Here is a 16617-nt window from a genome sequence, read left to right on the forward strand (position 1 = left end):
TTACGATATGTTTATTTACTTCATTTTGACATTAAATAAACATTATAAACAAATATTTTATAATACATAAATGTTTAAAATGTAAGCTATATAAAATGTTGCATTGCATTGAATACATGAAATGTGATCATAAGTTTTATTTATTTGCACACGTCATATTTTTTATTTATTTTTAATTGTCAATCAGTCGATTGATCCGATTATCTACTTATTTTTGTTGTGGATAAGTATTTCATTACTGAATCAGGGCCAATTATCAACTGCCATATGAATTTATTGTAACTTTACACAGTGGTAACCATAGTTGTACATTTACAGACATTTTCAAAGGTGTTTTACACATATTTTGAATTACATTGTATTGTGTTTTGTGGTTAAAAGTAAAGTATCACACTGAAAATATCCTTATTTTAACTTTATACCCTTTTCCCAACATATTTTTCTTACAGTGCACTATTATTGACAGTACAATAAAACTGCTATAAGAAAAAAACATAAGAAATAGAAAGAAAAGATGAAATGAGAAAAAGTCATTAAAAACGTATGAGAAACTTTGAAGGAGTGCCATACTAGTAACAGTTAACTGACAGATTAAGACACAAGTCAATTACAAGTTGTATTTCAAATACAGTTACTTTATCTCAATATACATTATATGTTTAATAAACTCAACCACTGCACTGGTTGTATCTGAAATGAAAACACACACACACACAGAGAGAGAGAGAGAGAGAAAGAGAAAGAGAGAGAGAGAAAGAAAACATTTTTAGGATGATTAATGCACAGAGAGTATGTAACCCCCACCCCGCAAGCCGCAGCCAATCATGTTTCACCTATCTAATTCTTTATATACATCAGTTTCACCCATTGGCTTGAGATCCTAGAGAGAGAGACAAACAGAGACAAGGATGAGAAGGGCAGAGATGTCTCAGATTTATAGTTTGGCAAAGGTTTGATTGGGTTCATCTGGTAATATCACTAATGCAGGCATGACAGAACTTGGAGGGAATACAAACACACACACACACACACACACACACACAAACTGTCAAATACTTTAAAATGTTGGGACCTGGTTTTGGAAGACACACACACACACAATTACTCATTGCTCTGCTTATAAAGGACCATAATAACTCACCATGTAGACTGCGCCTTGGGGAGGTGTCTGCTGGGAGAAGAGAGGGAGAGAAAGGGGAAGGAAGAAATAGATTTAATAATAGAGCAGAGATAGATATACATTGAGAAAGAAAGACAAGGAGAGAGAGAGAAAGAATGCAAGAAAGAAAGAAGGAGTAGTAAAAATAGATTTAATAATACAGCAGGGGGTAGAAGGAGAAACAGCGAAATAGAGGGAGAAAATAGACGCTGTGCATTTCAGTTCACCTGTCTTAGATCATCAGGATTTTCATAGATGTTCTCCACCTCTCTGGAGTGGTGAGACTGTGATTGCTTGACATCTACATGAACACAGACACACGAGGGTTTCATATCACACTTAATCCAGTGTGGTTTGTTCTGTCCATCAACATCTGCCTGGGTGAACTGACAGCCTTCAGATCTCTGATGGACAGACTCGGGGGGGAAAGACAAAAACGGGGCCTTACTTCGACGGGTGACGCAAAAGCCCTGTCTCCATAGCAACACCCCAACAGCTACGGCAATCAGGGGGATCAGAAACAGCAGGAATGAGAAGGTGGAAACATAAGGGTGTAGTGAATCATCTGCTGGGGGGAGAGTGAGAAAGACTGAAAAAGAAACGCTAAGTTAGCTTACCCGTCAGTGAGTGTGCAGAAATGTATGTGTGTGTTTGAGAGAGACAGAACAGCAACACCCACCTGCAGGTGGCAGTGCAGAGCCTGGAGAAATGGTTGGTTCTGCAATGAATGAGCAGAGAGCAATGGTTAGAAATTACATCATCAATTCCAGGAGAAATAAAATATATACTTAACTAACTAACATAAATAAATAAATAAATAGTGGAAGACGTGGAAGACGGAAGAAACAAATGATACCAACAGCAGACATAATGTAATGAGTATTTAAATATCCCTGAATGCATGTATTGAAAAGATGAAGATATATGGTGGATGAGGAAGAGAAATAAACAAAATATGTTTCTGACAAAATGTTTTGCATATGGTTAGGTGACATCATTCATGCAAACATTGAATGGTGCCATTCTTATCTACCTATATAGTGTCAGTCTCACTGTTATCTGTATTTTTAATATTTGATAACACTGCTGTCTTTGAAATACCCTCAAATCATGATTTAAATTCTAGGGAAAAAATATTAGGGTTTTTTTTTTTTTTTGCATCTGAACCTAGAAATATAATTTTTCATGATTCCTTTCATTATTTAAGTAATTTACTGAAAAATTGGCACCTGCTCTTTCTCTCTTTGATACATTAAATGACATGGATGTCGGATTTGGGAATAAATCTGAGCTACCAGTTTATTCTTGAAAAATTCTCATTTTATGAGGATAAGTAAATGATGACAGAATTTTCATTTTTGTGTGAACCATCCTTTTAAATGAACATCATAGAGGCCACAATGCTTCTTCAAAAGCAGAACTGTGCAGAAGGTCTATTTTCTGCACCCTGCTGCTCCAGACACTCACTAGCCATGTTTTAAACAGTTCATTATGATGGAGTTGGGTTTCATGTAATTGATTGGTCAAGGGACTAGCACATAATTGTGCTACATTATGGTATGTGACCTTCCTAGTGACCTACATGATTCCACTAACTAATATTCTCATCATTGATTCATTAAATTCAATGAAAGGTCTATCACACAGAACAAAAATAACTGCTGCAGTCTGGGAATTTTCAGGTTTTTGAATGTGAGTGTTGACATCTTGACAGCAAGAAACTGAATTTACAGCAAGAAATAAATAGCAAGAAACAGTGCCAGACAGAGAGAGAAGAACAGAATACACTGTTTCCCACCTATATTGGTCATTGTGACGGTGTATGTATATTGCACCGAGTTTCCATTTTCCAGATACAGAGTACAGGCATACTCTCCAGCTCTCTCAGGGGTCACAGGGAGCGCTACAGAGGTTGTGATCCGGCCCACAACTCTACGTGATCGCAGAGAGCGAGTGGAATTCTTAACATACGACCACGTTACATTTTTGACTTGAGATCGCTCAGAGTACACACAAGACAGATCCAGAGTGGTGCGGGATGACTTGGGGTATCCTGAGGGTGAAACAGACAAACAGATGATGAGAGAGGAGAGATGAATGCGAAGGGTTAAAATGATATACATTCATTAAACAGCCAGCTGTATTTGGTCAGATGTGCTTGACTGTGACTGATGCACACTGTCTCCTCAAACTCAATGCAGTATCAATCCTTAGCTAATTGAGCTCAGTGGTTACCACAGTGATGCCACAACCCACAGAGTTGTCAGCGGCAACGGGCAGGTGCAATTACACATAATGAGATCTGTAATGAGGCCTACCATAAAAAACATTACGTTAGAGAGAGGGATGTATATAGAGAGAAGAGACAAAAAAAAAAAGTGAGTGAGAAAAAGGAGAGCATGGAGGACATAAGGGGAAAAAGAGATTAAGGTAAGAACAGGGGAGATCAGATTAAAAACAGGAGAGAAAGATGAAAGTCACGACACTGACTGATTTGCTCTTGCATGCTGAACTACTGTGATTGATAGAGGCCTGTGCAATTATAAAATGAATCCAAGAGCAATGATGCAAGAACGTGCAACGTTAAGAATCAGTGAACGAGTTTTCTGATGTGCATTGTTTGGTAGTGACTGTTTAATCATGGTTGCAAAACGTCAAAACTTATTTGTAATGATTTGAAAGAAAAAGTTGACAGAAAAATAAAAATTATTTTCTGTATTTTTAATTAATTAATTAATTAATTCAGTAAAGAAAACTGGTCAGAATTATTTAGTCACAAATCTGAATGATTCTCAACTAACTTACTCAAATAACAGCAAAACGAAACACAAATAACAACTTATTAAATGTAGTTCTGTTCAGTCACTGACTGCAGAAAACTATAGGTAAATATATATAAAATCATGGACCAGTTTTATGATACTTTTTTTAATTCATGTGCCCTCATAAAACTATTTATCCAATTCCCTGCTCTGCGTTATTTGTTGTTTTACTCATATATACATCACAATAAAGGGAAGAAAAGATTATTGTAATTTCTTTTTAAGATTTAATATGAATATATTGTTCATTTTCAAAAATTTCAAATGAATTTAATTTATTAAATAATTTTGTAGTAGTTATTTAATTATTCCTTTGTAATATCACAAAGTAGCATTGCAAATCTTACACTCTGTGCTGTGGGGGTGTCTGTTTTGAAATTATTTTATAGAGATTCCTGAATTACATGAAATATCAGATATTTATAGACAAAATAACATTACCATGTAAAACGCTGAGTCTGTTGGCTTGACTGAAAACCTTGTCATCTAGAAAGACTTCGCACAAGTAAAGTCCTCCATCCATCCGGGTCGGCCTTAACAGGAAGGAGAAGTTCCCAGCAGCAGCCAGGGAGGCGGGGTCTATCAGACGAAGTTGGGGTTTGGTCTGGTTTGTGTAGCTCCGCCTCCAGCGGTCAAACTGGAATATGAGCTCCATTATTTCTGTATCAGCCTTCACCCAATAGACCAACACATAATCACCAAGGACAGACGGACATGTTAGAGTGACCAGTGAATGAGAGAGGGCTGCCAAAGACCTTTCGACTCCTGTAGAGGACATAGGGTAGAGGAGATTACAAAGAAAGGTAAAGTGACTTATAAAGTTTCATTCAACACAAGAGAAAGTGTGAAACAAAAAGTGCAAGGCAAATTAAGCATTAAAAGAAACCAAAAAAGCCAATCAAGTGAAAAATGGACTGTGATACAAGAGCAGTATTGTCAGTTTGGATTGATCCCGTCCACATAGTAATCCACTGTGCTGCTAGTCATTTTAGCCTCTTTGTTCTTCACACAGTCAAGCGAATAGAACATTACAAGTCCCAGAGCAAAGTCATGTGGGGAGATATCAGAAACGAGACAGGCATGAAAATGGGGATTATGTTATTAAACTCAGCAAAAGCTCTTCAGAAACATTCTCCTCTCTGATTTAATAACCCTGATAAACCGTGTGCTGACACAACATTTGGGAAGAACAAACCATGTTTGCTTTGGGGCAAATACATTAAAAAAGTTAATTGTTGTGTTAGCATTCAAGCATTCAAAAAGTATGTTGAGTTTAACTAAAAAAAATAAAAATAAAAAATGAAAAGAACTTAAAGTTAAAAGAGCCTGATGGAGAATGTTTAGGATTTGTTGACTAGTGTAGGCTGCTGAGTAAAAGGCATGTAAGTAAGGTCCCATTTTATACACAATAGTATTCCAGTAGCAAAAGAACATATTACCATGTGTGATGTCTGTGAAAGAAAACACTGCTTTCACTAAAAAGAGAAAAAGAATGGGACACATAGAAAGATTTAGATGTTGTTTATAATAAAACTGAAATATTCTCTATTTTTATATGAATGCAGTCTCAGATCTATAACACTGTTTGAATTAAATATTAATACAACATGCATACACAATAATATAGTTGATGTCTATTTTTGTTTTTCATCAGTGGAAATAGATCCAAACAAAATTTAAGCAGAATCAACAGCCGCTTATGTGAGCAACACCCAGTAGTGGTGTAATCCTGAATTAGTGTTTTGGAATGAACTGGTTAAGTGAATGATTCAGTGACTCACTCATAAAGACTCATAAATCACAACTCTTTGTGACAGGTAAAGTACTATATAAAATGAATCTATGTATAGTGGAACTGTAATCCAGATGTCCAGGGCTACATTCATCGTGATGTCATTGTCATGTGACCTACAGTACCAGTGTCAGTTGCATCGCATCACTGCTATTAACAAACCCTAAGGCCTTATGGGATAGTAAAGTGACATTTGGATGCGCCCACCAAAAAATGCCTTAAAGTAGTAAGTCATCCCAGTCTTTTTCATTTATTGTTTGATGAATACTGTGAATTTGGGCTGCTTTACCAGTCTTTTCACACACTGATTTTTTTGCCTACTATATAGTAAAGAAGTATGCATATTTGGATGCAGCCTAAGAATCAGTTAATTTTTATTCAGATGACTTAAGACAATCACTTGTCATCACCTACTAGTATAACGATCCAGAATCTACAGAAGAGTCACAGGAAATGCCTAGACTAGAATGCACATTTACAGAAAGAAGCAGGGAAAATCACAAGATTGGACCGAAATTTCCCACTCATTTACTGTTCCCTTTACAGTGAAACACATTTGAGTTCACCAAATGAAGAAGTGAAAACTATTTTTAGCACACACAGAAGGCCTCTCAAGAAATCAAATCCAAGAACAGAACTAACTGTTGTACAAGCTAAATTACCTTTTTAGTAGATCAAAACCTGGCACAATTCAAGTCTAAAGGCCAATTCACATTAAAAATGTCAACTATTTTAATGTTCTGTTTATTATAAGTACATGCTGCCGGTACAGTATGCCCTTAAATCATGTTGATTAGATAACATTGACTTAGCATCTTATCTGATTATTGTGTTTTCAAAAAATATCTCAGAATCTCACCATTCACTGTCACATTCACCCGGTGCTCCGAGACAGATCTGTCACTGTTACCAGAGACACGGATTCTGCAGGTATAGACTCCGTTGTCTTTACTGGTGACGCGAGGCAGCTTGCTGAGCAGACTGCCCGTTCCATAGGAGATTTCAGTGTGTAGCTGTTCACCCGAGGGAGACACCCACGTTCCCCAGGCAGCCACGGAGGAGGGAGACACCTGAGCTGCCAGTCTCAGAGTACTGTCCACTGTGACAGGGGGCGTGGGAGTGACAGTTACTGCAAAAGAGAAGGAGAAAATACCTGGAGATGTCAAACACATCGAGACATGAAAAAACAATGTGTTGTGGTGCAGTTGTGTAGTATACATTTAATCAGGGCGAGAAGAACAACCCTCTCATGTAGCTTCTTGTCATCCTGTTTTATCTCACAGGCGTAGTGTCCTTGCGCAGCTGCTGTGGCCCTGAAGATCAGTGAGGCATCTGCAGAGATCTCAAAAGTTCTGCCTCCAGATTCTATGCTGCTTCCATCTGTTTGTCCATCGGTGCACTTGGCTGATAACAAATATGTCCAGCGATCCTCCCTCGTTGTCATCATCTTCCAGGTAACCATTACAGAAGATGTGGGTGGTGAATCAAAGCAGGACAGAATGACAGACGTGTCCTCACGTGCCACGACCACATCATTCCTCAAATCACCTATAAAAAACGAAGAAGTCACACACTCTTTTACTGACAATGCACATGAAGGTGAGTATATTTTCAGCTATTTTTTTCATTTTGAGGTGTAATACTCCTTTCATGCTGTACTGAAATGAAAGCAAACTAAAAGTTTATAAATAAAAAAATAACAATATAAAATAATATAAAAAATGATTTTGTATTAAGTCTATCTTTTCAAATGTATAAATTTTACTAGTGTTTTTTTTTTTTTTTACATTTACATTCTTTACTAATTTTGTAAAATCTTTTTTTTTCTCTCTTTTTTTTTCAGACCCCCTTAAACCTCCTTGCATCCCCCTGGGGGTCTCTAGATCCCAGTTTGAGAACCCCTGTAGTGTAGTGTAGTGTAAGCTGCACTTATCTGTTAATCAGCCAATGAAGAAAAGCCTAATGCAATTTAGTGTCTCAGTGTTTCATTTAGATAACACAGAATCCCCCTTAGAGGGGTCAAATGATGTTGCTAATTATTTTTGCAAAAATATGCGCAAATCCATGTTCATTTCAGCATTTATTTGCACATCTTCTCATTTAACAACGGCTCTGTGTAGTAACAGCTGCTCTATGTGAAATCACGCACCTGATGGAATTTACCGCTGATTAGAGAACCGGCTTTACTGACGAGATGCGCATTAACGATCAGCCGATCGTGATCGGAGCAACCCTAAAAAAAACACATTATTTTCCACATACTGTACATTATTGTTTCTCCTCTATACCCCGCCTTTCTGAAACGCGTCGTTTTTTACAAATCTCATGAGTCTGAAAAGTGAGGTGTGCTTTGATTGGCCAGCTATCCAGTGGTTTGTGATTGGCCAACTGTCTCCATGCCTCTGTATTTGTGATCGAAGAAACAACAAACAACAACTGCTGCTCTACACTGCTGAATAACTCGCGTTTGAATCATCAGTGGCAAATCCTTTACTAACGTACTCACAGACTGTGGGTCCGAATATAAAAAGTAGTTTAGTGTTTTTTGTGTTAATCTGTTCCGGAACAGTGTTTCTAGTTGTGATTTCTAGTTGTGAAACACAGTGTCTCCACAACATGGCGCTGGCGGCAACAGTGAGAATAAAAAGTTACGTCTTCTTTACGTCTTTGCATAAACATCTGGGCAGCCTTATGCAAATCTTCCCACATTGTGATGTAGACATGTAGGGGTGTGTTTAAACGAGGCGTTTTAGGAGGAGTCTTAACTTTTATAAAGAATGTCTCTTTGGATTTGAGACTTTAGTCTTTGAACTTTACATTCCTTCTTTATGCGCCAAAAGCTTGTAACACTCCAAAGAGAAAGGAAAATTTTAAATCACATCATGTGACCCCTTTTAAGTGCTTCTAAGTAAATGTTTTGGTATTTTATTCAATTAGTTATACTGTTCTTGAAACTGTAACTTTTCAAGTTTAACTTTATTTCAGTCAACTTCAAGTGAAGAACATTTGGAGAGTGTACAAAAAACACTACACATTTATATATGATAAAATATTCATTTTAAAAACTAATAATAATAATAAAAATAAAACAAGCACACATATATATGTATATGTATATATAAATATATATTTTCATACCTGCCATGAGTGGAGAGATGATGAAACATGAACCAGAACAAATAAGTATGAAAGCATGAAAATATTTTCCCATGGTGCTGCTAGGATGCAACGTATGTTAAATAGTTTGTTATTAAAATGCAAGAATATGTCTTATTTTCTTGCATTTGACCACAAGGACAAGGCACGAAAAGGGGTGTGACAGGCTGAGAGCAACATGTGACAGAAGCTGATAAACTCGACAAATGTCAACACACATACAAAAAACGGAAGCAACGTTACAAACATGGAGGCCGATAAAACAGAACACACACTATTTTCTATGCAGCTAATCGTAGTGAGATAAGTCAATGCTTTTATCTGCAGCCACAGAATTCTGCTTCTGGCTTTAACAAGGAACATATACGTGCAAATAACACTAAATATGCTCATTTCTGTACTCTAAATTATAAGAAAAGTTGGTCATCCATAAAGCTGGACATAGCAGACGGTGGGAATTGCTTGTAAAAAGACAAGAGCATAAGAATAAGCATTTAGAGATGTAATCAGAAATGGTCTTCAGCTTCAAGCTAAATGTCTTTACATTACCGTAAATGTCTTTAATTAAAGTTAACAGACTTATCAGCACCTCCAAGTCCCATAACCAGCTCAGCTCCTAATCACCTCTGAGCTAAAGAATGTGAGAGGGTCTAAAGAAATGAGATAAAAATGAAGAAAACTGAAATGGAGAAAGGATGGACGGGGTAAATGAGCAAGGGAAAAGGAACTTCAGAGAGAGCAAACTAGGGCATAGCAGCTAATGAGAGTCACAGTACTGTGTGTGTCATTGGCCCAGTGCAAACAATCAGACAGAGAGAATGAGTAAAGAGAGAGAGGTACTTCGTATATGATTTAATGGGGTGGTGGAAGTGACAGATAGCCTACTGAATGAGACTACTGAGGTATAATTAAGCACTTCTGCCCATTTAGGAAAGACCTATTTCACGACCTATTCCTTTCGTTCACTATTTTGCCTTCTATTTTTTTTAAAAAAATGCCTGCTTCTACATCATAGCTTCTTAACAAAGTCAGCATCATTTCTGAACATAAGATCTATCGGAAATGTAGATCTGTGAAACTCTAATGCAAAACATTGCGCCTATTTCACGGATGCTCTCCGGCTGGCTGTATATGTTACCAACAGGGGGAGCACTAGAGCTTCATTCATCACAACTGGACAAATTGAAACATGAAAACTAGACTTGCCTAAAATAACAATAAATGTCATTTTTTACCTATTAGATTGTGTTTTATTAATGTCTACACCTTCCCCAACCCTAAAACTACCCCTTAAAATATTAAAAAAATAGTGATTATTATTGTACAGTGTTAAAAAAATTACGCTATATCGATGTGCGCATTCCCAGTGGTTTCTGCTGGGATGTCATTCAAAATATTTCTGGCATTCATTACTTGCTCTTCTGCATTACCGGTAACTCCAGAAACATCATGCTGAGTGAATCTACGTTCTGGAAACGAAACAAAAAATTCTGAGGAAAAAGTGCAAATCCAGCAGTTTAGTTTAATTGTCATGTTGAAATGTAGAAACACATTGAAACGGGGAAGTCCGAAAAATATCTTTGGCTATATATATATATATATATATATATATATATATATATATATATATATATATATATATATATATATATATATATATATAAAATCAGAATGAGCAACATGGTAGCCCTTTAGAAAAGTTTAGAAATATTAAATTGTCACATTTCATTACAATAGGCTATTTCAAATAATTAGGACAAAAGTTGTTTCGAATGTATGAGATTATCGTTTAACTGCCTTAAACTCAAATCAGTGCAATGGTCAAAAACTCGGAAACTTGGAAAGTACCAAAGCATCCCCTAAATTTTTTAGGTGGCTTTAAAACGGTCTGTTACCGTGACGTAAAGCATGACGTCACACGAGTCTGTCCAATGAGCGTCAGACAGAGTTTCAACAGAACAGTGCGAGCCCTGGGCGACAGTTTGAGACTCACCTCGAACTCACTCACAGGACACTCATTCACCTGTAGGACGTGTTTCAGCTGGCCACCTGGACTGTTAATACGATTCAAGAGGGAGTTTTGACACCTGATTGTAAACCAACAGGAATCCGCTGAATACAGCGACGCACTTCAACATTAGTTTCTGTGCTCGTCCATTAGAGGAAACCAGAGGAACCACACAAATATTTTTTTTATCTCCATCTATTTTTGTGACTCTGAGCTGACTGAGTTCAATAAGCGGAAAACCGAGAAAATTATTATAACGTTAGGTGGACTGTCCATCCTTCTCTCCGATGAACATGTCAGGACTGTTGAGCGCACTCATTCTCCTAATTATTCAAGGTAAGACAAATTATATGATGTTGAAATAGTGAAAGGAATCATACATTCTTACCGGTTATAAAATACCTTGTTCTCTTTTACTTTTTTTTTATTTTAAAGATAAACTCAACCAAAGCGCTCGTGATAGAAATATAGGCTACCTCAGGGATCTGAATCGTGCGCGCGCTTCTCCCGCTGCGATCTGACTACATGAGCGATTACTATATTCATCTTAAAATAGTTTAATTAACTCGCCCAGTGTTTCATTGTATGAGGGGAAATAACTTTGCCTGTTTGACCTTCCATCTCGTTTCTTTTTTCCCTGGAGGTTGTGTGAGTTTGGTTTCGATAAGCGCCATGTTTCTCTAGGTGTGGCCTTGGAAGTGCTCTTTCCCTCTTACGTGTTGACAGGTGTGTGTTTGTTTGCGAAACTACACAGATTTTCCAGTTGTCCTTCAGTGCTCTCTCTTCCTCGTACCACATTTCTCTCGGTTCCTCACGACCTTGGCGTCTTTTCTCCCTTCACATTATATCCTATTATTTCCAGATGAAGGGACATAAATGAATGTAAATCGATCTGTCAGTCACGCAAAATAAGTAACAGGGAGTGTCTTAGTATTTTTTTTTTATGTTTGTTTCAACTTAGTGTCGTTTTATCGTTTTCTTTTAAAAATTAAAATCACTCTTTCAGAGCGTCATTTTGTTTAACTTTAATAAATTAATTTATTTGCCCGACAGCCAGCCATTAATTTACTGGCGTATCACGGAGCTGTTCATATCATAGGCATTAAGCTGACGTCAGTAGTTATTGTTTCGTCATATTTCTCAGCACGCCTCGCCTTGTGCATTGTAGCTCCTTTTGATCGTAGATTCACAGGCTCTTCATTGTCCTTAAAGTTTAATTATTCAGTGGCCGTGTCACGCCTCGCAGAAGCATTACACCTGACAGCAAGAGAGCCCCGGGCTGGTGTGAATGTCATGAAAAACTCTGCTTGAGTGTCTAACCTAGCACACACACTGTAAAAGATGCATTTTTTTTTTTAGTTTTAACTATAGGCAATATGCATACAATTATGGTATCTATCTATCTATCTATCTATTTATAACACTATGCATTAGGAGGATGTGATGTGTCGAAGGTTTGTGACATCATAGGATGCAGAGGGTTAACTAAAAAAAAAAACAATTCATTCCTTTAACTTATTCATGTTGTGGACCTCTTCTGGCTAGGCCCATTTCACAGTACATCGACTGCACATCAGGAGGAAAACTAGAATAACGAAACAAAGGATTTGTTTTATTTATGAACAGAACAGCAGCAGAAGGGGTCATGATTGCCTCGCGTAAGCAAACCGTATAAACGGGCCTTGTGGTTTTTTTTTTTGTTTTTTTTTCTCCCCTTCCCCTTCACATCCATTTAGTTCAGTGTCCTGGGAGCTTTTGCCTTTATACACAGCAGTTGCAAAATATTTTAAGGGTCGAGGTATTGTTTTGTATGCTGACCCAGTGTCCCCTGCAGACTCATTTTCATTGCACACATATTCAAAACAAATAGGCCATCTTCAAACAAAAAAGCTTTATTTTAATAACCTCATTGTTGCTTTTCAAATTGAGAGCTATGCAGACAGGAAACAGTTTTAAGCTTGTTTTATGATTCTAAAAATTGCGCCACTTCATCTTTCTAGTTCCAGACCGAAATGTAGGCTACGGGCAGCAGAGATCTGCACAAAAGAAGCTGCTGATTGTGTTCTAATACCCTCCTAGTGAACACGGGTCAAAAAATGCTTGAACCTGTTGCCATAGTGACACTGTTTTCATTGAAAGCCGGGGGTTAGGGGGGCCTACTGTTGCGGCGTCTCTGGCTGAATCCATCAAGTGGTGTGTGTGTTTAGGAGGAGGGGGCTCGAAAATGTTATGCTGCTATGATGACGGAGGCGGAGGCCAAGATGACCTTATTCTAAACTGTGTGAGCACAGCAGTTACAGACACACATGCAGTGATCGCGACAGCGCTGGCTCAAGTGTGTTAAACCGTGAAGAAGTGTTGAGTAAACGAGCGAGACGGTCTCCATAGTCCACCAGTTCCACATTCTGGCAATCATGCAGGCAAAAGTAGCACTGAAACCAAGCTTTTAAGCTGCCATTCTTCCATTTTCTCTCGTTTCCTTCCTTCCCTCCCTTCCTCTCTTTCTGCATCCATTGCCATCCTTATCTGCTTGCTTTTGTTTGAGAGATGATTGTCATTGGTGTATTCAAATCTTCCCCCCCACCCCTCCTCACTCTGACCTCAAGGCTATGCTTTATATTAGCGTCTGAGCCGGTGGAAGAACGTGGGAGGAGGTGTAGCAGTGGGCAGAGCTGACAGACTGTGGACAGAACATGGTTTAAAAATGTTTCGTTCCGGCGAAAACTCTTACACAAGAAAACACTTATACAGGTTCTTCCATTTTGGGTTCCCCAGAGTTGAGTGAACTGTTCCTAAAAGAACTTTTTTTCTTAGGGTGTAGAACATTTCAAAATTCTAAACAAAAATCATTTTCTACTATAGAGAACCCTTTGTGCAGTGGAGAGGATCTGTGGATGTTCTTTATTGAACAATATATGCTTGTAATGAACCTTTATTTTTAAGGGTGTATATGAGGAAGTTTTCCTCTTATATGGTTGTTCAGAGACTGTAACAAGACTCTTTGGGAACCATGTTTGCGGGTCATGGGTTCCAACAATGATTGTGGATCTAGAAGATAAGGTTGGATGTTTATTGTAGCGTTTGTGGATGGGGGAACCAAAGCTTTTAACACTTGTCGCAAGTCTGTGTTTGACATGGAGCTCTGGGAATTCAGTCAGTGACTGACCTTGTAATTAACATCAACCTGCACTTGTACGGACACTAGATGCTTTCCCGCAAAGATTTATACGATATCCACGATGGCACACGATAAAATCTAATGGGACAGATGTAATATAAGTAACTTTTGTGGTCCGGGTTATTTTCAGAATGGCTTTTTCTCTTTCTGTTCGTTTGGAAGTGGAGCTAAAATGAATCTCAGCTGGTCCTCAAAGCACTTACAGGACAAAGCTCTTTCCAGTATTTCTTTTCTGACTGCCTCGCTCTATTCTTGTCACTTTCCTTCTCCTGCTCTGCTCTTAGTGGTTCAGCAGATGTCAGATCTCAGAATGCTTTCACGGCATAAGAGATTCATGGGGATGATATGTCCGGTTAATTGGATCTCGTATTTTAGTCTTGCGCCTGGTGACGGAAAGCCAACCGACCATTGTGGCTGCAACAAGATGGTGAGAAGTGAAACAAAAGTGGCAGGGAGGAATGAGAAAGCAGGGTTCTGCTCTTGCTGTGGTTTACCATCTACTTCTAAAAGTTCCATGCGATCTCTTGGGAAGTGCAGATAAAACCTGATTCAGCGAGACACATGCACAAACATAAGGCAGCGTGTAATCCTTGAGTTTACCTCCCTGTCCCATTGCATGCTGGGAGATCAGTGACCCTCTGGGGGTCAGCAGCCAGTTGGTCTGAATAGTGGTATGTGGTTGCCAGTTTGATGTGGGAATGTCAAGGGGTTGCCAGATTGCTGTAGTAGGTAATGTCTACTCATAGGGAAAATGACCACAGATCTGCCCTCTTTAAAATAGAAGCCAAATAGCATAAAAAGGAATAGGACATGATGAGTGTTCAGCCCCTCTTGACCAAATGCCATCCAGTTCGTTTTATGATTAACATCATTCACAACCCTGAAGGTTTTTAGGATGCTGTAGCTCCTCTGTCTGGTTTGTTGGCTCCATATTCACTCAGCTCTGGTTAGTCATGAACTTGATAGAAACGGTCTCAATTTATTGGATCATGTCCCACACTGACTTTCATTTTCCATAGAACATAAAAGAAGATATTTAGTAGAATGTCCAAACTGCTCTATTCTGTACAACCAAGGAAGACCAGAAATGGAAATCATGAATGTAAGTTTGTATTCAACAGACTGTCCACAATTGAAAAATGATCACAATTGTCCACACGGGCTGAACGCAACATCTTCCTACATGAGCTGATTTACAAACTGATGATGAGTCGATTCTTCTTTTTAGTGAATCATGAACATACAGCATGACCAGTGAAGTCTGTTTCAAAATGAATGACTCCTATAAACAAGTTCATGTAATGAATGGTTTGAATCATTTTGAAACAATGACCTGTATTATTTCCAGCATCAGCAGAAAATCATTCTAAAAACTTACCAATATCCAGCTCTATTTAAAAAAAAAATATACATTTTCTTTATCGTGGCTTCATTGGTATATGTCCTATCCAATGTAACAAACAGCATCATATAGAAAATGTCCTATATTTGTCCCCCATAAGTTGAAATGACATGCCTTTCTAACACATGCAGATGCTTTATCATTTGAGGCAGAAACATCAGATGAAGAAGTGACTGAAAGGCTTCTTTTCTTTTTGCAGAATGAGTGTGTGTGTCCTGAGAGGTTCACAGAGGGAGGGACTAGGTGGTTAAAAGTGGTTTTGATTCCTGAGGATTTTTTAAAAGCACACTTGTGCGGTCATGAATTTAGCATGCCAGTGGTTTCAGGACTCCTCAATGCAAGCGCTCTCGCACACTGGGCACAGCGGAGTGTGGGGAGATGAGGTTGTGTGGAAAGACATGTCTGGCTGGGTACAAGTGCCTCCAAATACCTGCTTTCTCTCTTTTTATTGGTTAGAATGTAGAGCTAAAATGAACCTCAACTGGATTCAGTTTGGCTGTCAAATGTTTTTTTTGCATGCATCAGCTTGAAATAATTATTCTGAAAGTGATTCCAATGATATTTTTCCTGTGTTGTTGACCTTACAGCTGAAGTGTTTATATAGATAGAACCATTTTTAAAACTATCCTTGTAGTTATCATCTGTGGTATGAACGGGTCTTTAGTCATTAATTGTGTCATTATGCTACACGTTACGCTCCACAGGAGGGAAAATTAAAACCGCTGTCTGCGACGAAGCATATGATCTTCAGTAGCCCGGGCACCATTCACACATCACGTAGAAGACCATCTTCCTTCTGATTAGCCTCCGTTTCTCTCCCTCACTGCTTTATGAAGTGACTGTGATATAATTTCGAAGATTGTCCTTCCTCTCCTCCTCCCTCTTTTCTCACTGTCCTCAGCGTGCCCATCTTGAGTCAGCTAGCCAGAAGCAGACAAGGCAGTGAGGCTTTGCTCTATTGATCCTGTATCGATCAGCAAGGCCAGCGATGCCCTTGCGAGTCGACAAGGCTTATTGAAGACATTAAGCCTCTGCCCTGTTGGACTGACATTGCTCTGAAATGTATAGTCTCTTATTTCCAGAGGATGTCTGATCTGTTG

General features: G+C 38.3%; 2 protein-coding genes across 13 annotated transcripts in view; one reads left to right on the forward strand and one right to left on the reverse strand.

Annotated features, from left to right (window-relative positions):
- Positions 1-253: 253 nt before the first annotated feature.
- g6fl (g6f-like) lies at positions 254-9096 on the reverse strand. 11 transcript variants are annotated; one of them, XM_052618621.1, is made up of 12 exons: positions 8912-9095; positions 6992-7321; positions 6633-6902; positions 5421-5456; positions 4423-4746; positions 2958-3212; positions 1839-1877; positions 1608-1724; positions 1387-1460; positions 1142-1171; positions 834-880; positions 254-690 (listed from the first exon to the last, which is right to left on the reverse strand). In XM_052618621.1, the coding sequence occupies exons 1-12, from the start codon at positions 8982-8984 to the stop codon at positions 669-671; spliced, it is 1617 nt and encodes a 538-aa protein (XP_052474581.1). In that variant the 5' UTR covers positions 8985-9095; the 3' UTR covers positions 254-668. The 11 variants fall into 11 exon arrangements, with proteins under 11 accessions (XP_052474581.1, XP_052474579.1, XP_052474578.1 ...); XM_052618619.1 differs by having other exon boundaries at positions 1142-1168; positions 1608-1748; positions 8912-9094; XM_052618618.1 differs by having other exon boundaries at positions 1608-1748; positions 8912-9094.
- A 1761-nt stretch (positions 9097-10857) lies between these two features.
- The window catches only part of LOC128030738 (nectin-2), a 59616-nt gene continuing 53856 nt past the window's right edge, over positions 10858-16617 (forward strand). Inside the window, exon 1 of one of the 2 annotated variants that reach the window (XM_052618626.1) lies at positions 10858-11273. In XM_052618626.1, coding sequence (XP_052474586.1) covers positions 11225-11273 — 49 coding nt within the window. In that variant the 5' untranslated portion in view covers positions 10858-11224. The remainder of the gene's footprint in view (positions 11274-16617) is intronic. The other variant, XM_052618627.1, reaches the window with a different exon arrangement.

Source organism: Carassius gibelio, chromosome A16 (genome assembly GCF_023724105.1).
Source record: "Carassius gibelio isolate Cgi1373 ecotype wild population from Czech Republic chromosome A16, carGib1.2-hapl.c, whole genome shotgun sequence".
Lineage (NCBI taxonomy): Eukaryota > Metazoa > Chordata > Actinopteri > Cypriniformes > Cyprinidae > Carassius > Carassius gibelio.